At 43.2% G+C, this 24,656-nt stretch overlaps 1 protein-coding gene across 2 annotated transcripts in view; it reads left to right on the forward strand.

The window, feature by feature from the left end:
- The window catches only part of BCAS1 (brain enriched myelin associated protein 1), a 99,816-nt gene that overhangs the window by 44,658 nt on the left and 30,502 nt on the right, over positions 1–24,656 (forward strand). For both annotated transcript variants that reach the window (XM_024750432.1, XM_024750431.1), the window contains exons 4-6: positions 7,380–7,526; positions 8,556–8,600; positions 17,638–17,814. In XM_024750432.1, the coding sequence (XP_024606200.1) occupies positions 7,380–7,526; positions 8,556–8,600; positions 17,638–17,814 (369 nt within the window). The remainder of the gene's footprint in view (positions 1–7,379; positions 7,527–8,555; positions 8,601–17,637; positions 17,815–24,656) is intronic.

Below are 24,656 nucleotides of genomic sequence, written 5' to 3' on the forward strand. Positions count from 1 at the left end.
TTTACTATTGAGCTTCGAGAATTCTTTATTTATTCTAGATTCTAGTCCTTTGTCAGATAAGTGGTTTGCAAATACTTTCTCCCCCTTTCTAGCTTTTTTTCCATTAAAAAAAGTGTGTTTATTTGGTTGCACTGGATCTTAGTTGCGGCACGCGGGCTCCTTAATTGTGGTATGCAAACTCTTGGTTGCGGCGTGTGGGATCTAATTCCCTAACCAGGGATTGAACCCGGGCCCCCTGCACTGGGAGCGTGGAGTCTTAACCACTACGCCACCAGGGAAGTCCCATTTTTTCCATTTTTTAAATAGGACCTTTCACAAAGCAAAATCTTTTAATTTGGATGAAGGCCAGTTCATCATTTTTCCTTTTATGGATTATGCTTTTGATGTCAAGTCTAAGAGCTCTTTGCCATAGATCCCAGAAATTTTCTCTTATTTTCTTCTAAAAGGTTTTTGTTTTGTTTTCTTGTTTGTTTGGTTGGTTGGTTTGTTTTTTGACCTTGCCGCACAGCATGTGAGATCTTAGTTCCCTGACGAGGGATTGGACCCGTGTGCCCTGCAGTGGAAGCACAGGGTCCTAACCACTGGACTGCCAGGGAATTCCCCTGAAAGTTTTATACTTTACATTTTATATTTAAGTCCTTGGTCCATTTTGAGTTAATTTTTGTATAAGGTATAAGGCTTAGATTGAAGTTCTTTTTTTTTTATTCCCTCCCATGCATGTTGAATTGTTCCAGCACCGTTTATTGAAAAGATGATCTTTCCTCTATTGAATTGCTTTTCCACCTTTGTCAAAAATCAGTTGGGCACATTTTGTGTGGGTCTATTTCTGGGTTCTCTCTTCTGGCCCAGTCAACTATGTGTCTATGCTTCTACCCACCAGTACCCCACAGCCTTGCTTACTATAGCTAAATAACAAGGCTTGAAATCAGGAAAGCTGCTTCTTCCCACTTAATTCTTGTTTTTCAAAATTGCTTTAGATATTCTAATTCCTTTGACTTACAAATTTTAGAATAATCTCATCTATCTCTACAAAACATCTTGCTGGGATTTTGATAGGAATTGCATTAAGCCTGTATATCAACTTGGGAGGATTGACGTCTTTATTGTGTTGAGTCTTCCAGTTCATGAACACTGTATGTCTCTCTGTTTATATGTTCTTTAATTCCTTTCATCAGTATTGTATAGTTTTCTGCATATAAGTCCTGTACATATTTTGTATTTCATTTTTGGTACAAGTATAAATGGTATTATTTTCTAACTTTATTGACATGTAACTGAAATATAATTTTTGTGTAAGTTTAAAGTATACAACTTGATGATTTGATAAACGTATATACTGCAAAATGATTACCACAGTAGGGTTAGTTAACAACTCCATCACCTCATATGATTTCCATCTCTTTCTTGTGATGAGGACATTTAAGATCTCCTCTCTTAGAAACTCTCAAGTATATAATATAGTATTGTAAATTATAGTCACCATGCTGTATATTAGATTCCCCAGAACTTATTCATCTAATAACTGGAAGTTGGTACCCTTTGACCGACATCTCCCCATTTCTCCCACCCCCCAGCCACTGGCAATCACTTTTCCATTCTCTATTTCTATGAGTTCAGCTTTTTAAAATTTCACATATAAGTGATATCATACAGTATTTGTCTTTCTCTGACATTTATCTCTTAGCATAATGCCCTCAAGGTCCATTCATGTTGTCACAAATGGCAGGATTATCTTCTTTTTTCATGGCTGAATAATATATATTATATACAGTCTTCTTTATCCATTTATCTGTAGACAGACACACTTGTTGTTTCCATATCTTGGCTATTGTGAATAATGCTGCAATGAACATGGGAGTAGAGACATCTCTTCAGGATTCTGCTTTCATTTTCTTTCCCACGAGTGGGATTATGGGATCATATAGTAGGCCTATTTTTAATTTTTTGAGGAACCTCCACACTGTTTTCCATAGTGGCTGCAGCAGTTTAGGTTCCCACAAACAAAGCATGAGGGTCCCTTTTCTCCACATCCTCGCCAACATTGTTATCTCTTGTTGTGTGACAATAGCCATTTTGACAGGTGTGAGGTGATATTACATTGTGGTTTTTATTTTCATTTCTACGGTGTTTGGCTGGTAGAGAGCAGTTATTGTCTAAAAGCTTTCTGTCATATGCTAGACTGGCCCTTTCCTGGCCGTTTGGTTCGAGCAGGCGTTTCGGGAGGGTTTGCCCATCGGTGTTTCCTGGTCATTGGCTTCTCCAACTCCAAGTCCAGGATTTCTGTGGCAAAAGGAAAACCCAGGGAACTCACCACCGTCTTGTTGTTGAGGTGCCTAGCTGGCCTGCCTTCTCCTCTTCACCACTCGGAGTTCTTTTGTGTTTGTTTTCTACATAATGTCCAGGATTTTCCACTGTGTTTACTGGGAGGAATGAGAGAAAGTCTATATCCTCCTTCTTCCTGGAAGCAGAGTTTTATGTTCTTTTTTTTTTTTTTTTTGCGGTATGCGGGCCTCTCACTGTTGTGGCCTCTCCCGTCGCGGAGCACAGGCTCCGGACGCGCAGGCTCAGCGGCCATGGCTCATGGGCCCAGCCGCTCCGCGGCATGTGGTATCTTCCCGGACCGGGGCACGAACCTGCGTCCCCTGCATCGGCAGGCGAACTCTCAACCACTGCACCACCAGGGAAGCCCTCTTACGTTCTTTTTTAAAACCAGCCTAAGAAGAGAAACATATTTCACAAAAAGGGCTCAAGTTCAGTTTGAGAGACCATAAACTCTCACTTGGGAAGAGCCCTGGGCCAACAAGCCAGCTCCCTGCACTGGGCCAGCAGGGTCTGTCATCCCTGAGCTGCTCTCCACGTCTGGAGATATCACTGCACTGGGGGAATCAGGGAAGCATCTTCAGAGCTGCCTGGACAAGATGCCACAGGGCTGAGCAGAAAGTTGAGGGGCCCCTCCATTCCCAGAATTCTGTCGAACTGTGTCTCCTCCAGTCCGAGTTCTCTATCCTGGATGAAGAGATACCAGTAGTTATCTCCGTTGCTCAGAGGCTCTCCCCTGTGGCAGGTTTTCCCTGTTGGCAACTAGACCCATGGGACTGCCCTGTGTTTTACTGATTTGTTTCCTCTTCAGTTGACTTCCCTGTGATTCAGTTTATCTCCAGGAAGTTCAGTAATGCTCCCTGTGTGTCCAGCCCTGGGATCACAGAGAAGAACCATGCCCCCTGCTCTCCCGTAGGAAGCTGCAAGTCTGGGAGCTGGGGGTGGCCAGACGCAGACCCTTCCATTCACTGTGGTGAGCGGTAGGGAGCCCAGGGGCTGTGAGACCAGAGTGGCTTAGAGTAGCTGACCCAGCCTGGGGGGTCACCCCCCTCCCAGAATAGATGCCTTCCCCACCTGCATGCAAACTTCTTAGAGAACGTCACTGACTGTCAGAAGTAGCATCACCCTGGTCACCCTCCATTCCCTCATTTTCTCCCTTGCAGTCTTCACTGGCTGAGTTTTCTGTGTTACATTTATTGGTTTATCTGTATTTTTGTTTGGTTCTGTTTTTCTCCCCTGCTAGAATTTCAGCTCCCTGAGGAGAGGCCTGTGTCTCATTCACCACTGTATTCCCAGTGTCTTGATCGGTTTGAGGCACTTGTTAGATATTTGATCAATAGCTTTTATCCTCACGCTTCATGATGTCATAGGCAGATCCCAAACCTGGCAGCGATTCAAAAGTCCAACTGAAAAACTTCAGTCTTGTATCCATTTTAACCTTCACCCCAATTCTTTCTGAAATCAAACTCTGACGTGACCATGGGCTGAGGCCCTTGAGGTCTGGAAGGATTAGAATTTGCTCCTTATTTCTTCTCCTCCTCCCTCAGTTGTGCGAGTTCAGGGTGGAGGGATTGAGGGAACAGAGCTCTCTTCTTTTGGACCCCTGCTGTCACTACCCTTTCTTGACCATCTGTATCTTTTCCATCCTGGGCACCCAAATGAGGTCTGGCTCCGGGTCATAGGTGGGGCCTTCTCCACCTCGAAGTTCCCCAGCAGAGCTCTCGACTGATTCTTCTTTTATTTTTTGCGGTACGCGGGCCTCTCACTGCTGTGGCCTCTCCCGTTGTGGAGCACAGGCTCCGGACGTGCAGGCTCAGCGGCCATGGCTCACAGGCCCAGCCGCTCCGCGGCATGTGGGATCTTCCCAGACCGGGGCACGAACCCATGTCCCCTGCATCGGTGGGCGGACTCTCAACCACTGCGCCACCAGGGAAGCCCCTCGACTGCTTCTTCTGCTACGGGGGCTCTTTGCCCCATACTCCACCCCCAGCCCAGAAACCTTCCACCTAGAAAGCGCCTACTTTATAAGCTGCCGCCCAGCAGATTGAGAGGAAGGTCAGTGTGACTGATGGTGGTCTTCTCTAACCACCTTGCGTTTATCTGTATCTCAGTTGACCTGAACAATCTACCCCGAAACCCTCCCCACCCCCATCCCCACCTCATCCTTTTCTACATGTTTTTCACGCCTTTTCCTCTGTCTGAAATTCCTCAGCACGCCATCCTTCCCCCACCTCTGCACGTCGACCTGTAGCTCAGGCTCCAGGGCCGAGGGCAGACGCCGCGTCATCTTCACACCTTTCTTGTCCCTGTACTTCAGCTGTTCTCAACCTTGGTGCACACTGGAATCACCCAGGGGCTCTAAAAATATTGACGCCTGAGCCCCACCTCCAGACATTCTGATCGAATTGGTCTGGGTGGCATCTGGGCATTAATACTGGTTGAAAACGCTGTGCAGGGCTAAGTGGGCTAGTGGAATTCTTTTATCTTTTTATCCGAGTACTTATCCCCCTCTGCTGGCCTTTATCCACTGTGAGACTGTAAGCATCTCGAGAGAGGAACGTGTCTGATTCACTTTTGTTCATCTCACCGGGCTCAGAACAAGACTCAGTAACGTAAACTATGACGGTAACAACAACGGTAATGATAACAATAGCCAGCATTCACTGCATGTTTGCTGGGTGCTGTACACCTCGCTAACTCCTGTCGATGGATTATCCCATTTACGCCCCGACCGCTCTGAGAGGTAGGTGCTGCTGATTCCCCTTCTACAAATGAGCAAACCCAGGCACAGATGTCAGGGAACATGCCCCGGATCGCACTGGTGTGAAGGATGGAACAGAGAGTAGAGTCTGGGCGGGCTGGCCTCAGAGCCCGTGCTAATATCATTTTGCCTCTATACAGTTTGTACATGCTCAGAATTCCCCCAGCAAGCTATTGAGTGAAGGTGAGTAAATGAGTGATTGGAAATAAATAACTATTTCCTAGGCAATAGCTCCATCAGGCCTAGTGGGGCACCTCTCCATTAGATTTAGTCCTGGTACCACTTTCATAATGGCTCATGTTCCAAACACCTGCTTAATGATTTGTGTAATATTTTTAAAATTAATTAATTCATTTATTTATTTTTGGCTACATTGGGTCTTCGTTGCTGTGCGCGGGCTTTCTCTAGATGCGGCGAGCAGGGGCTGCTCTTCGTCGTGGTGCATGGGCTTCTCATTGCGGTGGCTTCTCTTGCTGTGGAGCACGGGCTCTAGGCGTGTGGGCTTCAGTAGTTGTGGCACACAGGCTCAGTAGTTGTGGCTCATGGGCTCTAGAGCGCAGGCTCAGTACTTGCGGTGCATGGGTTTAGTTGCTCCGCGGCATGTGGGATCTTCCCGGACCGGGGCATGAACCCGTGTCCCCTGCATCGTCAAGCAGACTCTCAACCACTGTGCCACCGGGGAAGCCCATGTAATATTTTTAATTTAACATTTTATCTAAAAATTTTCTATTCAACTTCATCCAAGCAAAAATATCCATTGTACCAAAGAAATATCTTTCCAAAAAGCACTTTTAAAGAATAACCTCGTGCGTGTATGTGCACGTGTATGTGTGCATGTGTGTGCACCACCTAAAGGAAACTCACCACCCCTGTAGGTATACCACACTCATCTGCTATAAACAGAATTTTCAGCCATCCTCCTTGTCAACCTACTGAACAACCTGGATCCGAACTATACCTACAGGAATGATAAAAAGTTCCACTCGCTAGAGTTCTATTCTAATATGAACAGTAAGTTATTTTAGAACCTGTTTAAAATTTCATCTCTTCACAAGTAAAACACGTTTTGCCTGGAATTAACTAGAAAAAGCCGAGAAGCTTGTTAAGGCCCTGGCTTCTATCTGCGTTGGACTTTATGAAGTTCCAGCTCTTTAAGAGGCATTTCACAAGAAGCACTGCTCCATTTAGAGGGAGTGCTGGGGCTGAGGGAAACCCTGTGGGATACAAGCATTGTTATTACTTTTTAAAATATTCACCGAAGTGTGTTTGTGCATTTTTATCACTGTTCCACAATAACCCCGTCGTTGTTGTTGTTGTTGTTTTTTGTGGTACGCGGGCCTCTCACTGTTGTGGCCTCTCCCATTGTGGAGCACAGGCTCCGGACGCGCAGGCTCAGTGGCCATGGCTCACGGGGCCTATCCGCTCCGCGGCATGTGGGATCTTCCCGGACCGGGGCACAAACCCATGTCCCCTGCATTGACAGACGGACTCTCAACCACTGCGCCACCAGGGAGGCCCAATAACCCCGTTTTTAATGCAGCTTCTTCTGGCCCAGTCCTTGGCATTAGGGTAACCCACGTGCCAAATGAGTGTGCCGGAGAAGGTGGTCTAGAAACTCAGAGAAGGGAGTAGGTTCCGTGGGTGCTATGGCCCAGAAAGACTTCAGTGGAGAAAGTAAACTTGAGCCCGAGCCTGAAGAATGAATGGGTTTGAGGTAACCTGGCTTGGCCCAAGGTCATGGGAGTGAACGTGAAAAAAAGGAGGATATTCAGCCTGCATCCCACCCTCCTGGGTGAGTTAGAGAGGAAAATCCGTCCCAATAGCACATCCTTCGCACAGTTAACTCCCAGATCCTGAAAGCGGAATTATTATTTTAAAACATCAGTACTTTTTTTTTCAGTTGATACAATTCAGCACTGCGGGGATTGTGGGAAATCAGATAGAGATATCTTCCATGATTAAACTGGAAGACCACAAAATATTGGCATCATACATAACCTCTGTGCAGAATTGGGAGAAAAGGGTTTTTGTTTGGGATGCAACGTGCACTGCTGTGTTTGTTAGCCTCTGGCTCCAAACAATGTCCCTCCAACTAACTGCAAATGCTGATTATGTTAGAAAGAGGGGGCGGGGAAGGAAGAGTGACTCTCATAATCTCCTGATTGTTCTACACCCCCGTGGGCAGAAGAAGTATGGCTGGAATTAGGGGGTAAGGGGGACAGGGGCGCAAAGCAAAAATAGTACTTTGAGAGTCCACATTCAACAAGTTGCAACCATGAAAACTCTGTCTTGTTCCTAGGACATAGCTGACAGCACGGGAAAAGAAGGACAGGAAATCCCAACTGTGAGTTGCTCTGTCCCCGGGGTCCCTGAAGAACTGGAGATTGCAAAGGAGGACCCCCAGACAGAGAATAATAATTCCATCATGAGCTTCCTTAAAACTCTGGTAAGCAGTTTCATCTCCTTTTCTATTCTATTCCTCAATTTTATTGCTCAAAAGTTTTGTTAGATCTAAGATTGATGCATACTTGAATGTTACTGCTCTAAACGGCTTGATGCAGCTGGGACATTGGAGAACAGGGACAAGATGTGCTTCGTAAGGGAACTGGCTTTCAGTGAAGGAGTCTTTAGTTGCTGCGAACTGTGAGATTAACTATGCGACATGAGCTATGTGGTAGTAGAACGCTACCGCAGTTGGATATCTTATGGTCATTGATCATAAAAATAATTGGAAAATACTTCCTTGAGTTGCTGACCTATCAAAGCATTTTTGCCACTCAAATGGCAAATAAAACTGTAGAAATCACTTTCTATCTTGTTACATCTAAAGCTCCCATTTGACTGGGTGGAGGCAGGGACCCACATCTTGCATTGCTTGCCCCTGTCTGACTCTTCAGACCCCGCAGCTTGGCTCCTGCCAGACACTCAAAAAAAGGGCTGAATGAGTGAATGCATAATTAAACAGACAGATCCAAGTGTTTGGGCTATTCCCAAAGGCCCAGACCAACTTCAAAAGATAAAACAGAAAAAGTCAACCGAATGTGCCACAAACACCAAAGGCTTGTACATTTGTTTGGATTAGTGGTGGACTTGTTGGAAAGTGTGTAGCCATCCAGGAGACAGTTTTGAATGTGGTCAAGCTCTTAGTGAATGTATAAGATCTGATGCATTTCATTATAAAATAGTAATTTTGTTAACTTATGTATACTTAGGTATTACCCAGAAGTCCATGGGTTTCTACTAAATTAAAAGGACTTCTCATGACATTCCTTACTTGTAGAGTGAAGTGGACCACCCTAAATAAAAATATGAAATAGGGAATTCCCTGGTGGTGCAGTGGTTAGGACTTGGCACTTTCACTGCCGGGGCGCAGGTTCAGTCCCTGGTCGGGGAACTAAAATAAAAAGAAAGAAAGAAAGAGAAACACCCTACAGAGCTATGGTTTTTAACATTTGGTTTTTCTCAAACTTTTAAGGTTTTGCCTAACAAAGCTGAAACAAAAAAAGATCTGGAAGACACGGTAGGTCATTTGAAGTGTGTTTGGGTTTGGGTTTGTGCGTAGAATTGGATTTGAATTTATGTATGTGTCTTTGTTTTTTGAATTTTGTGTGCGTGGGATATACATACACACATATATACATATTTAGCAATTTAATAGTGCTGTTAGATTGTCTTTACAATGTTCCACTTACGTTAATGGTATTTTAATGAAAATTTTGGTGGGAAGCTTGAAATATGTGCCAATTCTGGCTAAATAATGTCATAAAAACCAATTTCTTATACAGAATAAGAACAGAATACTAATTATTATATATCATCTTAGTCTCTTTAGTTGTGTGTAGAGAGACCCAGGGAATATGGTAAAAGTTAGCCACTGGAAATGCAAAAGTCATGAGACTCAATTTAAAGCAGATGTGAGCTGCTAGATTTTGGTTTTTAAAAAATATGTCTGGCTTTGTTTTTCATGTAATTTGAAAAAAATTAGTCTCCACTGCAATGGCAGTTGCTTGGTGGCATGAAATAGTCACCAGTCGACACTTGCCAAATGAAGGAACATGTAGAGGGGTTAGGAGGCCCTAGAGAGTGTGTGCTTTTTCGCCGTCATCCTAGAAATTCAGCCAGTTCCCCTCAAAGTACATTTTGTTTGGAATGACTACTTTCTAGAGATGTTTTCCCTTTGCACTTGACAGAACCGATTTCCTTTCGTAGACCACGTGGTTTAAATTTCACGGGAATCATGAAGGAAATTTAACTTGGTGACAGATAAATGTCTTGTGTCCTCCTTTTGATAACTGAAAGTGCTTTGAAAGGCACTGGGACCAGACAAATGGCTTGGCCAACCCAGTATATCTGCTCCCCGTATTTGAAGGGGCTAAGTTGTGAAAAGGATCCTAGAATTTGTCTCAGAAGACCTGTGTTCGAGCCGCAGTCCTGCTACTTGATAGCTGTGTGATCCTAACCTGTCTGAACCCAAATTTCCGCATCTGTAAAACTGGGGCGATAAAAATTCTGCCTCCCCAACCCCAGGACTGAATGAAGGTGTGACAGTGCCTGGTAAACCCTGGAGCTCTGTTCAAATGTAGGTGATCCCTGTTTCCATAATCACAGCAGGACAGACTGAACATCAGGATCCACATGTGTATTGTACTGATTGGTTCCTCTAGAATTTTCTTCTTCCATTGAAAAAAAGATATATCTGAGGTATCTACGTGCATTTTCCCATAAGGTTATTTATTTGCTACAAGGCAGCTAGGGTCAAGTTCAATGAATGGTTGGGTCCAAATGTTTCTCTTTGGGTTCTGTGTCCTGCATTGTTGGAAATCACAGAGTCAGCACAATAGGCTATAAACAGTGGGGTATGTGGGTGTGTTGTGTGGCTCCCCGAGTGACCTGATGCCCTCACTCCCTTTAGCTGCTCACGGCATCAAGGCTCTTCCCCCACCCCGAATGTGGTCCCAGCTGAAAGTACCTAGTGGTAAAATCTCATGGCCCTGCCCAGAGAGCTGTGCGCTCAGTGCTGATGGAACTGGATCTCAAAAGCGGGTTTTGTGAATGTAGGTTGTCCGTGATGCCCACAAACAGACCTCTTTCTACCAACCTGGTTCTCATACTTGCCATCTTGACATCTTTTCTACTGAAGCTCTTGGATTCATGCTTTTGAAATGTCAACACTTTTGTCCATCTTCTCATTTGGCCCTGGGCAATCCACTGCTGCCCACACAAAATCCCCCGCCATTTGTGACTTGAGTCAGCAATTCTGAACGGTTGTAGCTGGGCTATTTTAGTTCCAATTTCCCCTCACTTTGGCTCAGTGGACTGACTCACTCTAGAAACATCTTTTGCCCAGGAGATCTGCCCATCTAGAAGTCAGTTGAGATTTTTGTGGGTGATACTGCTTCCCTGAAGTTTCTAATACCGCAAAAGAGGAGATCCGTTTGAGAATGAAAGCCATTTAGTGGCAGTACTTGACTCCAAGATGCAAAAATAAATTGCAGGTATTTTTTTCTTCTGTTTCACGTGGCAATAGCATTTAGAGTTTTAAAAATCATCGGGTAGGGACTGCATTATCGTTTTTATTTTTTAATTTTTTTCACCTGGATATTACGTGTCCTGTAGACAAAGCTTAAATATCTTGTCATTGTCTTTAGCAAATGGAGCTGCATTAATCTGGGTCATTTAAATAGGTTGCTGTGTTGAAAATCAACACGTACCTGAAACAGACTGTGAATTTGCACTTTAACAAATCGTCTTTGAGAGTTTGAAAAAGATAAGCATTCACATGATGTCTTGTGATTGGGAGACGGGGGTGATATACCGGCAGCTAATTGACAAAGTGGATTACTGCGCTTAAAAACAACAGGAAAAAAATGCATTCTGTTTAAAAACAAAGTTCTAAGCTGTGACTGCTGTTGCCCAAAAGGCATCTAAAGCAGAAAGTGTCTGTGATGGACAAGCTGGGCAGAAGACATCCGAGATCCAGGCTAAAGGCACCAAGGAAAAGCACCTGCGTAGCCCCAGGCTAGGACTCGCCTTTAGAAAATTCTTTAGGCATAAGGTCTGTATCTTGTTAAAATAGGAGGAAAAATAAGAACCCTGGTCTTCACCACATGACACATGTGCCCATCCTGTATCCAGCCTGCTCCACTTCAGTGAAGACAGAGCCTTGGGTGGTAGAAATCATTAGAGGGGAATTAAGTACTATGTGAATCAAATTTCAGAGGTTTTAAGTCCCCATAATTGTAAACATCTCAGACTACTTTCCTAGTGTGGACCAGGGTTCTGAGATTATTCTTCTAACCTAGTGTTTCCCAAATGTTGAATGTTTGCATACCACCTTCATCGTTTTTGGCAGATATACCACTATTTACTTGATATTTTTATATTGAAATTGACTCACTTCCTATTTAAAGATATCTGTAAAAGAAACTTTGTATTACATCACATTTGGAAAAGCAGATCATTTTTCATAAGAGGAATGTACCATTATATGGGCAATAAAAAAAGAGATTACATTCTAGCTGTCTCGCTTGTGTTAAGCTCTGAATCTATTGCCATTTCTAGCTTTATGAAAAGGCAATTAGCCAGCAGTAGGGAAACGTTAAAGATTTCTCTACCGGCACCAGACTGAGATTTTCCCCCAATGGTCTTAGAAAGATGAGAATTGAAAAAGGAAAAGTATTTTCACGATTTTAATATTATTTAATATCATAGCACAATCTGAGGCCATCTCTGATCCCACCAATGGTATGCTTGCTATACTTTGGGAAATGCTCTTCTAACCTCAAGATAACAATTCTATCTTCCTGTGGTCCGTTCCATCTCTTCCCTGTATTAACTAAACTTATACTGAGCCCAAATGGAAGCCCAGGCAGAACAAAACAATGAATGAAGGCAGAGCAAGTTCTGTCTCCACGTTCTTGGGAAGTAAAGACAACAGGGAAGTGAGTTTCGGAGATTTCACTCTTCTAATGTCTACGAAAATGCCAGTATTTGTCTGAAACCACCAGTTAAAAGGATCCCTGACTTGGGCCAGCATGCTTGTAAATTTGTTTAAAATATCCACCATTCTCCACTAAGTTGAACGAACTTATTTGAAAAACTTCCCCAGCTGGATGTAATAGTCCCAGGATTGTGTATGCAGATAAAAGCTCCATAGAAAGCTCTCCCAGCGGAATCTATATTTGCATAAACAGACTATGTTATGAAGCCACCCTTCGATTTCCATACAGGGATATTTTGTCCTGTAACGAGACAAGGGGTGGATGAGAGACACTGCAATGGGGGAGGGAACGTTAAAATGTGGTACCACTGTATGTGGGCGACAATTTGGTAACTGCTAGTGAAATGTGTCATGGATCTGGTACAAAGGAACCTAGCTGAATTCCCACGGGTGCTTCGGTGAGTAGGGGGCCTTGAAAGTTTAAGACGCTATGACTCCCCCTCCCCCGACCCCCACAGATCTGCATTTCATCACGACATTCATTTCGTGCCTCCAGAATCTCTCCCCTCCCACAAGTGGACCACCCAAGTTCAGTATTCCTGGGGCTTCCCCGAATTGTTGGCTTCACATCCTGCCAACTGAGTTGACTTTTGGGGTAGGAGAGGATTCTAAAACCACTGGGACGATGGAGAAGAAACGACCCTTTCTGGGATACTGTAACACAGACTAAGGTTTTGCCTTGAGTTACATTCGGTCTATTTTTTTACGTCAAAGTAAAGTAAGGGGACAATTCCCAGATGTTCTTAATTCTCATTTATACAGCAGTGTGGTAGATCTCATTGGCTTTTACCTTCATGCCTAGGACAGTGCTTTTCTTTTCCTCAATTGGTTGTTCTGTCGTCCAAAAAGATAGGAAAACAGGGCCATTAAAATTGACCAGCCAGAGTCCATCAGTGCACCTTGTTGCGTGATTATGGGACGTGTGATACTCATCCTCCTTGATTTCAGTGTGACCTAAGACAGAAAAAAGATATCCAAGCAAATTCAAGGATAAAACGGTGTCTTCTAGTTTTGCTCTTAAAAAAAATAATACAGTGGTTACCAATTCTGGTTAACTCCTCGTTTCATTTCTTTGTATGTCAATTTTCCTTCCTATAAAAAGAATTTGCTTAGTTTCAAAGAGGAGGAAAGGCTGACATTAATCAATGAAACAAGTTTATTATTATAAATAATAAGGGGCTCAGCGTTTCTTCGCTGAATCTGAATTTTTTTTCTTGGCTTAATCACATGCGGTTCCTCAGAATAAAACCTTTTCACACGACCTGCAAACGTTGGACATGACACATGTACACAAAGCAGGACATTGTTTTAGAATGTCTTTGCCACGCCCAGAAATGTTCCCCTCCCCACTCAGGTTTGCTCAATGCCCACCTTCTCCATAAGGCAGCTAAAATATTAGCAGCTACCTCATAGGGTTCATAAGCTTATGCCACACATTCATTGTTTTTTGGCTCTTGGTACAATGTTTCCATCTTACTAACACGTCCCCTCTCCCACACTCAAATGTGAAAATGATGAAAACTTCTTGTGGAAGAAGGTAAGGTCATCTGATATGCAATCTCCAAATCTAATACATTAGAATTTCATGGGTAGGGTTGCCAGATAAATAACAAGTACCCAGTTAAATTCAAATTTCAGATACACAGCAAATAATTTTTAAGTATAAATCTAAGTATGTCCCAGGCAATATTGGGGACGTCCTTAGGCAAAAAACTTATTCTTTGTTGATCTGAAATTCAGATTTAACAGGACATCCTATAGTCTCACTGTTATTTGCTAAATCTGGCAACCCTACCCAGGGGATTGTCTCCAAAAAACATGGATAGAATTTTCGTAGTCTCCTCCGTAATGGAGCCAAAGAGTATGAATTCAGTTGATGCTGGCAGAACACCATTTGGGGCACTTCTCTGGGAAGCGAGGAGATGAGTAGGCAGGGAGAGGATGACTAATGGGTGTGTGTGACTCCACAGCCCTGTAAGGAGGGGGTGGGTGGACGGAAAGATGACATGGCAGGGTGCTATGTGGGTAGCTCTCTGTGGCCCCTCTCGTAAAATTAATTTGTTATTTATTTAATGCCTGTTTTGAGCCAGACACTGGGTCTGATGGGTGGTAGGAGTGTAATGGCGACTAAGACATAACAGCTCTTACCTTCACAGAACTCATACTCTGGCCAGAGAAGTGCATACTCAACAGTTAACACAGATATATTCGTTATATTTTATTACTATACATATGATAGAGTCATGTCCTTGTCATGTTTTTCGAAGATCTCAGGGTATCTTCCCAGGGCAAAGAGAATTGGCCATTTCCCAACAAAACTGATCAGTATAGATGTGTTCCTCAACCTTTTTCCCATTATCACCCCCCCCCACCATGAAGCTTCTTTAGATATTTTCTCCCTAATTGCCCTTCTCCCCATGGAATTTTAGTACAACAGCTACACTGTTTATCTGTTGATGTACCGTGGCCCTTAGTAGGGCCATAGGCAATATAAACATCTAAAAATTGCCCATAACGCACCGCCCCAAGAACAAGGGCAATCTCACCCCCCAACTTTCCCCCACGTGGAGTTAAGATTGCCGTGGCTGAGAATGCATATGGCGTAGACGGTTCCATCCCCTGATGGGCACAACAGCACATGGAGTGGGGAGACCTTGGTCTGTTGGAAGCAGTGTAGACAGAGTAGCTATTCAGAGTCTGGGTTTGGGTATCAGACTCCCTGGATTCAGACGCCAACTCTGTCGCCTTATAAGTGCAATCACAGGCAAGTTATTTAACCACCTGGGACCAAAATTTCCCTAACAATAACATGGACATAACAATTAATTCCTTCCTCATAGGACTGTTGTTAGAACATCCAATTGCTTAAAACAGTGCCTGGCACTGGTACCTTTTATTGTTACTATTAAATCAGAGTTAAAAGTTGGCCATCTCTGTGCCTAGTCTCCTTGGACCCTAGTCCCTCTTCAAGAGGCTGAGAGAGAAAGGAGGCTGAGGGGAACAAAAGGAAAGGGTAAAACCAGCCAAACAAGAGGCGTGTGATGGGCTAAGCAAACTAGACCTGTCCTGTCTAGAATTCTAGAACTCCAGAACTAGCTTTTTTTGGTAACCCCCATGTGGCTTTGGCTGAGTAGGCTGAGCACATACGAAGGGGTATCCAGGAGCTGGTTAGGTAACGCGGCATCTCTAAGTATAGAAAGCAAAGCAGCAGAATTTAAAGCAAAGCAGTGTGGAGCAATGGAGCATCTACTCTACTGACATGAGCAGAATGGATGGTTTACTTAAGCCAACAAGAACCCTTTCTTAGAGATAGAAGTGAGGTCAGCCTCACCCCGCCCCCAGATTCTTGGCCTAACATGGACCCCTTGAGCAAGTGGGGATTTTCCCAAGAAAGCAGAAGGGGAGTTGATGTTGGGGACCACGCGTGGCCACTCCTTTCCTTCCTGCTTCCATCACGGCTCTCTGATGCTTTTCGAGGGCGCTGAGAGCACGCTGTTCACTGTGTCTGGTGTGCTTCTCCTCCCTCCCGCAGCTAATTTCTAGTCACCCTTCAGGTCGTGGCACAGCATCCCTTTCTCTATCAAGCCTTCCTGATTGCCATGATGGATCTAATTCCCTAGTTTAGCCTTTTTTTTTTTTTAGCACCAAATCCTTCTCTCCACCCCACAACACTTATCATAGTTGAAATTTTACATACATTTGTGGAATTATTTGTTTGGTGTCTCTCTCTCTCTCTCTCTATGAGGCCATGTAACCCCAGCACTCAGTACCCATCGCAGGTCATAGAAGGCAGTCGATGCATTTTTTATGAGTAAATGAATAAATCATAATACTTTCCTCCTGTTTTCTGGAAAAGCAAGCAAGCTAGTTGGTGGAGGGCACTTCCCCTTCAACCAGTGCTTGTTAATTTAATTACCATTTAGAGCTAAAACAGCACCAGGTGTCCGAGACCATTTGGAACATGCATAAATGCAGAACCGTCTGAGCTCAGCCATTTTGATTGCACTGTTGATACAAGGCAGGGGTTATTTTAAACCCTAGCATTATGCGGTTTTGTACATTTTTAAATGGAACTGGGATTATTCCAGGATCACCTATCACAAAAGTCATTTCTATACATTGGCCCTGTAGCTCCTGATTCGAACATAGAATCTGTTCAATAAATGGCTCCCTCTTAGTATCAAAAAAGTCAGCACAGAAGATACTGTCTTACATCAGATAGTAAAGTTCACATTATTTGTGAACTCCCTTTGGAGGGGCAACGTGCAGTGTGGAAGGAGCGCCAGATAGGAGCCGGAAGTCTGGATCTGAGACCAGACTGTGGCCCTGGTTAGTGTAGGGCAGATCGTAGACCTCAATTTCCCCATCCATGAAAATTCGGGCATTCGATTAGGTGGTCTCTAAGACTCTTTCCAACGTCAAAAATACTCTGAAACGTCCTGAATTTTTCCACATCCTGTTTTTACTGCCAGATTTTTTTTTCTTTTATTCAGAAAATGTAGTCAAAGATCCGACCCCCCTGGGAATTTAAAGGGTTGTGTCACAAGTCCCTGGACCAACGATCATTAAAATGAAGCTGCTTAAGATGGCGAGGTTAGGTCAGGTGAGCCCAGTGTTAAAAATTTTAATGCAATGTTCACTCATGTCCAGGTAAATGGAGACTGTAATTCTCCTAACTCTTCCTTTGTCCCGTGAGTCAGGAGGTGGCAGAGCATGGAAGTAACAGCCCAGTCACTGAAGAGATCAGATGTCCCGGAAGTGGACCTCAGCCTGGCCGCTCGGAGTGGGGAGAGATGGGGGGCGGTGGCGTGGAGAGAAGGTGGGGGAGAGAAAGAGAATAGGGACTGAGTGAATAGCATTTGGAGTTTTATATCAATTACAATCCATCCAGTTACATCTAATTTAGATGTGGAGGCTGCATCTAAAAGTGAAGAAATGAGGGTTGTGGATGCTGTTCAAACTCAAACCTCTTCCTTACCTGAGTTCCTTACACAAACTCTATAGACTATAAATCTATAGATCTTTATAGACTAAACTTTGTAGACTATAGATCACTATAGTAATCTCTAAAGCAGAGTGTGAGAGGAAAACTTCAGCACTTCTCTTTTGAAGTGTATTTATTGGAACCCATCTTTCATTTCAAATTTGGATTAGTGAAACAATACATCTTTATCATGTAAACAAATACGTGTGTATTGGAGGTGCATGTTCAGGCTGTTTTTACTGCCATGACCATGGTCGAAAGAAGACCAGGGTCCTCAACACGACCTAACATTCTAACAGCCCAGTGCCTCTTCCAATCACTTTGAGTCCTAATGCGTTACTTACATAAACATGTTACATAATGGTTCTATATATATTTTTTTCTGCAAAAGGAATATATCTTGATCTTTTTCCAAGATTTTAACACAAATCCACATCCATGTAGAGTATTTGGAAAATACAGAAAATTATGAAGAAGACACTTAACTTGCATAACCCCAGTCCATATTTGTAAAAAAGAGATCTTTTGCTTTTGAAATCCTGAGATCATTTTAATTTTTTTGAACTCTTATAGGGTGCCGAAAAGTCACCCGCCACTTCAGCCGACCTCAAGTCAGACAAAGGCAATGTTACGCCCCAGGAGCCCCAAGGGGCTGCCAAGAATTCTACATCCACTGAAACAGCAAAGGAAGGTGCCAAGGAAAAGGGGGGCCCCACCTCTCTGCCTCTGGGCAAACTGTTCTGGAAAAAGGTAAGTCCTAGTTTCAAGATTTGGAGAGTCCTTGGGGCCAGGATGACTTGAGATATGGTTTCTATTGGGCCAACGGATGTATTCAGCAATGCATGGAGTTTCTTGTTCTCCAGAATGACTCATCTTGCCATCTAGTTGAAGACTTGTAGCTCACCCCCGGGAAAAATGAAACACCTATAGCGTTAGAAGCACGTGTTTTGTGGGGAAGAAAAGGAAGTGAACAAGTCGAATTTTTCATTCTTGGAATTAATCCGGTTCATGACAGAGGGTTATAGTATTTCGTGATTTCATTTTCTTTCTAAAATGGTGGGTTACATAAAGGTTATGCCCCCATCAGCAGTATAAGAGAGCACATTATCCTACACCCTTGACAACAGCGTTTTATCAAACTTCTTAATACTCGCCAATATTACAGAGTGAAAAATGGTACTCAAGTGTAATTTTTAATTATGTATAGTTTGTGAATGAGGTAGGGTGCCTTTTTTTTTTTTTTTTTTTTTGGGTACACGGGCCTCTCACTGTTGTGGCCTCTCCCATTGCGGAGCACAGGCTCCGGACACGCAGGCTCAGTGGCCATGGCTCACGGGCCCAGCCAGCCGCTCAGCAGCATGTGGGATCCTCCCGGACTGGGGCACGAACCCGTGTCCCCTGCATCGGCAGGCGGACTCTCAACCACTGCACCACCAGGGAAGCCCTGGTTGCCTTTTTTTATCTGCATTAAGAACCATTAATGTTTTTCTGTGAATTGTTTATTCATAAGTTTTGCCCATTTCCTAAAAATGGGATCGTTGGGTAGATTGTTCCTTTCATCACAGCACAATGTTTCTCTTTGTCCCCTTAACAGCTTGGGGCTGTTAGTATATTTATTTAACATCAGTGTTGTTTTGCTCACGGTACATCTTTGGCCATTCTTGTATCTTCAGTCTTCCTTAGATTTGAGACTTGTGAATACATTTTTAGTTCCAGAACAAACAAACGAAACTAATAAAATGTAGGTTACTCTGGTTTCCTCCTGGCTTTCTCTGAGCTCTCCCAGCCTGGCGAGATGAACCGCCTCTGGGCTCTCTGCCCCTCCTACCCCAGCCAGATGGAAGCAGCCATCAGCAGCCCCAAGGTCTCCATCTCCTTGGTTGTCAACCAGTTCACCACCAGGGCAAGCCCACAAGGTGCTCTGTGAGAGGAAAATTCAAACCGCTGTCTGAATTCTTTTCCCTTGAGAATTAAGGTGCCGAGTAAGGAAATGAGGTGGGTGGGGCTGAGCAATTCTGAGAGCTATTCCCTGATCCTCATTGCTGAGCAAACCTCAGCTGCCAGACAGGTGCAGAACTCTTGCCTGTTTTAAATGTGGCCAAAAGATGAGCGAGAAGTCAGGGATGGGGCAGGGAGAGGTGGTGGGGGCAGGTGTAAGATAGAGCTGGAAAAATCTAACTTAGCCGTTTCAACAAAACATCCATGCCACTTGGCACGCAATGCAAGGAAGGTGATAAATACAGATGCCGCTGTGCTGTTAGTTTATGCTCTTGTCCAGAATCCAGCTGGATTTCTGAAATGTTCTCCTGTTTGTTTTCTGTTGTACAGAAATCTCCCTTCTAAGTTCTGCTCAGAACACAAACTCTTAATACTTACTGAAAACTTGGGATGATGTCACTTGGCATTCTGTTCTAATGCTCCTTCTTCACCAGTCTTTTTTTACAAAAATATTTTATCAGCAATATAATGAAGGGAAAAATTTCCAAGAAAGTTACATCCATATATTGGTGGCAAGGGGGAGACTTAAGTGACTCATATTCAAATATTTTTACTTAAATAGCCATATATACGTATATCCAAAGTGTATTAGGAATAATAAAACTAGCACATTAAAGTCAAGATTTAACATATATTTTGGTCAAGGTGAGACTATATAGATTTAGTTTAAAAAGGTAACGCAGTTAAAAGGAAAGTGTTATGTAATTAATGGTACGGATAATAAGTAAATAACGGTAAATCGGGGTCCTCCAGGAAGCGGACACTAAGACAGAATTGATGTGCAGGAGATGTATCAGAGGAAACCGACTGTGGAGGATAAAGGGAAGGGGGCAGGAGTGGGTGGCGAGAGGCTGCAGACCACAGCGAGGGGCTGACACCTCTGTGCAGGGAGAGAGGGAAGGAGGAGAGGGTTGGAAAGACCTCAGGGTGGCGGTGGTGCTGAGCCGGGCGGGAGGTATCTCCCAGAGCAGAGCGTGCCCCGGGGGGAGTCCTGCATTGGGCAGCATTGGGCAGGACCAGCCCAGCACCCTGTGCATTGGGCAGGACCAGCCCATTCGTTTCCGGGGAGCAGCGAGGAGATCTCAGAGGTAGCGGATGCTGAAGGCGTGACAATCGAAGCCTGCCTTTCTTGCAGGGAAATCTGACCAGCACACGGCCACGGCTGCCACAGATGGTGAGATTGTGCATACAGCGTGGCAGAACTGTACTGGAGGTCAGCAAACGACTGAAGTTGGAGGAACACTGATGCAGGATTAAAAGCTTAGAGTCAGACAGATTCCACTCTGAGTCCCAATCCACCTCCATGAGCCTCAGTTTCCTCATTTGTGAAATGCAAATGATAATAGTACCCATGCCATGGAAATGAGTGAGGATTAAATTTAAAAAGGCCAGTAAACGCCTCCCCGCCACCATCACCACCACCACGGTTCACACAACGTCTGATGAGTGGTCCGTCCTCCTTCCGTCATTTATGCTCAGAGGGTTGGGACACTAACGTGTCCACTTCTGCATCTTTCTGTGCCATCCAGTCTGGGGAGGCTTCTAAACTTCACATGCTTTATCTTTCCTTATCTTTGGCATCTATAAGGGATGCGTTGGTTCCTCTTTGAAATTCCGGCTCTTTCCATTGAAAATAAAAGTCAGGACCACTGGGCATTCATCTATTCATTTATTTCAGTCTCACTGTTTTTTCACCATTATCTGACTTTTATTTCTTTAGTAGATCATAAAAACAGTGAGGTTAAGAGAAACTAAAAACCAAGTCTCCTGTTTGGTTGTCAAGATTGTCTTTCCTTCTTTCACCCAATCTGAAAGAATAGATTATATGGAAGTGAAAAAGGGGAGAGTCACTCATTCAGCAGTGGTTTTAATCACTTTCTTTGTGCTAATTTTTTTTGGGGGGTGTGTGTGTGCTACGTTTTAGGCATTGAAAAAATATCAGTGAGCAGATTGCTGCCCTCTGGTAGCTTACATTCTCATGAAGGAACTTATTTCTAGTAGGAAACAAAATGAAAGTCTTCATTTTCTTTTCTTTAAATTAGAATAAGCTTTGGCTATAAAACCATTCTTGTAAAAATTTTGAAAAACAACAAGGGGAAACACCAGAAAAATGCTGATATTTCCACTAACTAACCCTAAGCTCGCTTTCTTCTCTTTTAATTTAAAATCTTTTAAACAAACACATTTTGAAGTTTGCAATTATGAACATCAGAAATGAATTTTTCCCCTAACAGGCTGTCAGTATGAAACTATGCATTATTTTGATTTATAGTCTTGATTGCCAAAGTAGTTCTTATTATAAACAAAAAAAAATAACCTTTGAGAAAATTAATTTCAAATTATGTTGTGCTTGCCAGAAAATGTTTAAATCCAGTTATATGGCCTAACTGCGCCCTTGATTGTTCAGGGTTAACTGGAATACCATTTGCTCTGTGACCTCACAAAAGTTATTTACTCTGTTTGGGTTTCTTTTTCCTCCTCTGTTGAGTAAAAAGATTGGAGTAGATTATCTTAAAAAATCTTGGGGATGGCGAGTTTGCATAACAGTCAGAATCAGAAAGGCGGGACTATGTCACCTTGGGCAAATTACTTGACCACTCAGAGCCTTTATTTTCTTATCTGTAAAATAGGCACTGTGTTTATCTCACAGTGTTGTTATGAGAATCCAGTCATTTACATGGAGAGCATCTGAGACATACTAAGTGCTCAGTGAACAGTGTTACCCTCATTTCTTCAAGTATGACATCGCTGGTTATGATCTGAAAAGCCACGTGGGGCTTCTAGTGCCAATAGCACCCGAGGTACAAAACAAGTCTAAGATATATTTGCTACCATCAAAACCCTGAAATCCATTTGGAGGAATAGGATATACACGCATGCATGCACGCGTGCGTGTGTATGTGCCTGCACACAATTAATAAATGATACATTTGGAGCATCTTCGAAACAGCCTTTTTCCTGCTTTCCTTTGGGAGAGACAAATGATGAATAGAAAAATAATGTGAGTTTTGAAGCCAAAGAGACACATAGTCAAATCTCGGCTCTGAGGGTTCCTGGCTGTCTGAATGTGAGCAGAGACTTAAACCCTCCAAGCCTCACTTTCCTCAGCTCTGAAAGTAGGAGGTGGTACCTACCTTTCATGATTTTGGGGAGAACTGAGTTGGAAAATGAATGCAAAGTGAGTGGCATTCAGTGAGTGAAAGCTCCATTACAAAACAGTCAAGTGTGGAATCCAGTGTTAATCCGTGGAATACAGGTTAAAAACGCTACGGCTGTTTAGACAAGGGAGCAGTCAGTGTAGGTCAAAATAGACTAAGAAAACTTAAAAATTCCTTTGACTCATCTGGGTTATTTGTTTCAAATACAGAATCTTGTGTGTGATCCCAGAATCCATGGGGATCCTGGTTTAGAAAGCCCGGCACAGGGCTGGACAATTATGGAAGCACTTGAAAGATGGGATGAAGTATCCAGCCTTGATAGAAAAAGTCTTAGGTCCACCGTGAAATCAGTGAACTCAGAACAGCCGTCACGTGATCCAGATGGTGCTTCTGGGAGACTTGGTAGCAACAGGGTGTCTTCTGGCTTAAGTGCTACCATGTGACAGCATTTTAAAGAAACTCCTTTAAGAATTGAAATGCGCTGTTTAAAGGAGAGGAGCTCTTGTTAATCACGTTTATATGATAAGTACATATGCTATTTAGATCCTTATTCTTGGCAATATAAATGTCCAGACAAGATCCTTTAGATTTCAAACTGGATTTTTGTTGTTGTTGTTAATGAGATTGGACAATTTTTAGACTCGCCAGATAACAGCCAGATGTCCAGTTTATTGAAAAAGATTGAAGTGTTCCTGGTTTTGAGATTCGAATGAGAATCCCACGCTCTGTGTGTTTCCTGACCAGCCCCACACCTTATCATGCTCCTCTGGCTGAAGGGCTTGAGAACCTAGTAAATGCCTCTGGTCTGCAGAAATCGACCTTGCACTTCACAATCATTCTCTCTCATTCACTTTGAAGTGAGTTGCTGTGCCGTCCGATTTTCCTTCCTGTCTCTGAAATTCCTTTCCCGAACATATTCCCAGTGTGGAAGAGTTAGTCTTCTCTCCTCCTCCTTAGAGATCATCCATCACAGCGTACTCGCTGGCAGTGGAAATGATGAATTGGAATCTGGTTCTGCTGGGTCCTCAGCTCATAGGCTTTTTGCTGTGTGGAAAAGATGAGGAGAAAAGGAAGAAGTTGTCCGATGTCTTTGTCTGTAGTTGTGTATTGAACTTGGAAACCATCCTGGTTACAGATACACATTAAATGTGAGATCCAGGATGTCAGCTTTGAAGGAGAATTAGAGACACACCTCAAACTTCAGAGGGAGGTATTGTTTTAGAATAAGAGCAAAATTTAATAGGTATTGGAGCAGAGGCCTAGAAATTAGGGGAGATCTGCTTCCATTTTGAAGACCGACATGGAATACTAACGTAAAAAAATGAACCTGCTGCCTAACGCAGAGCCCAATAATATGGGTTGTTGTCATTATTATTATCTTTGATAGTATTACTGTTTTTCTTCAGTTCTGTAGTGTCGCATCTAAGGCATGTTCACAAGATGGGTAGATGCAAGCCAACAAAGGATATTTATTAGAGGATCAAAACCACATGCAAGAAGCTGTCTTTGGGACGGCCTCTGGAATCTGGCCTCAGGCCTGTTTATTCAGAGTTTTTATTTGTAACTTGGTCAATAAACTGTGAAGCACATTTGTCAAGTTTACAGGCTGGGTGGGCTCATTAATGCAATCCAAAATATAAACAATAAGGATCTCAAAATACTGGCACAGTGGGCTGAAGTTAGGATGTCCTGGGATTTTTGTTTTACGAAGGTCAATGTGCCACTTATCCTGTAGGGAGCAGATCATCACGATTTTAGCTGAGACCCACACCATCCTGTACCCCATTCCAATGCTGGAACCCTGTATAACCTAAGAGCAGTGTTAAAAATGTCTGCTCCTAAAAAAAAAATAAAAAAAAAAAAATAAAAAAAAATGTCTGCTCCTAAGGGATTCAGGAGCAAACATATATCTGAGACAGATATAAGGAAATTCTGAAAGCAACTGGAATTGGTCAAGAAAAGTTTTTAAAAATGTATTTCATTGAAGTACAGTTGATTTCCAATGTTGTGTTAATTTCTGCTGTGTAGCAAAGTGATTCAGTTATACATATATATACATTCTTTATCATATTCTTTTCCATTATGGTTTATCACAGGATATTAAATATATTTCCCTGTGCTGTACAGTAGGACTTTGTTGTTTATCCATTCTCTATATAATAGTTTGCATCTGCTAATTCCAAATTCCCAACCCATCCCTCCCCCACTCCCTTTCCCCCTTGGCAACCACAAGTCTGTTCTCTATGTCTGTGAGTCTGTATCTGTTTTGTTGATAAGTTCATCTTTGTCATATTTTAGCCTCCACATGAGTGGTGTATGGTATTTGTCTTTCTCTTTCTGACTTACTTCATTTAGTATGGTAATTTCAAGGTCCGTCCACGTTGCTGCAAACGGCATGATTCCATTCTTTTTTATGGCTGAGTAATATTCCATTGC

This window comes from Neophocaena asiaeorientalis, unplaced genomic scaffold (assembly GCF_003031525.2).
Source record: "Neophocaena asiaeorientalis asiaeorientalis breed wild unplaced genomic scaffold, Neophocaena_asiaeorientalis_V1.1 scaffold606, whole genome shotgun sequence".
In the NCBI taxonomy this organism is placed as follows: domain Eukaryota; kingdom Metazoa; phylum Chordata; class Mammalia; order Artiodactyla; family Phocoenidae; genus Neophocaena; species Neophocaena asiaeorientalis.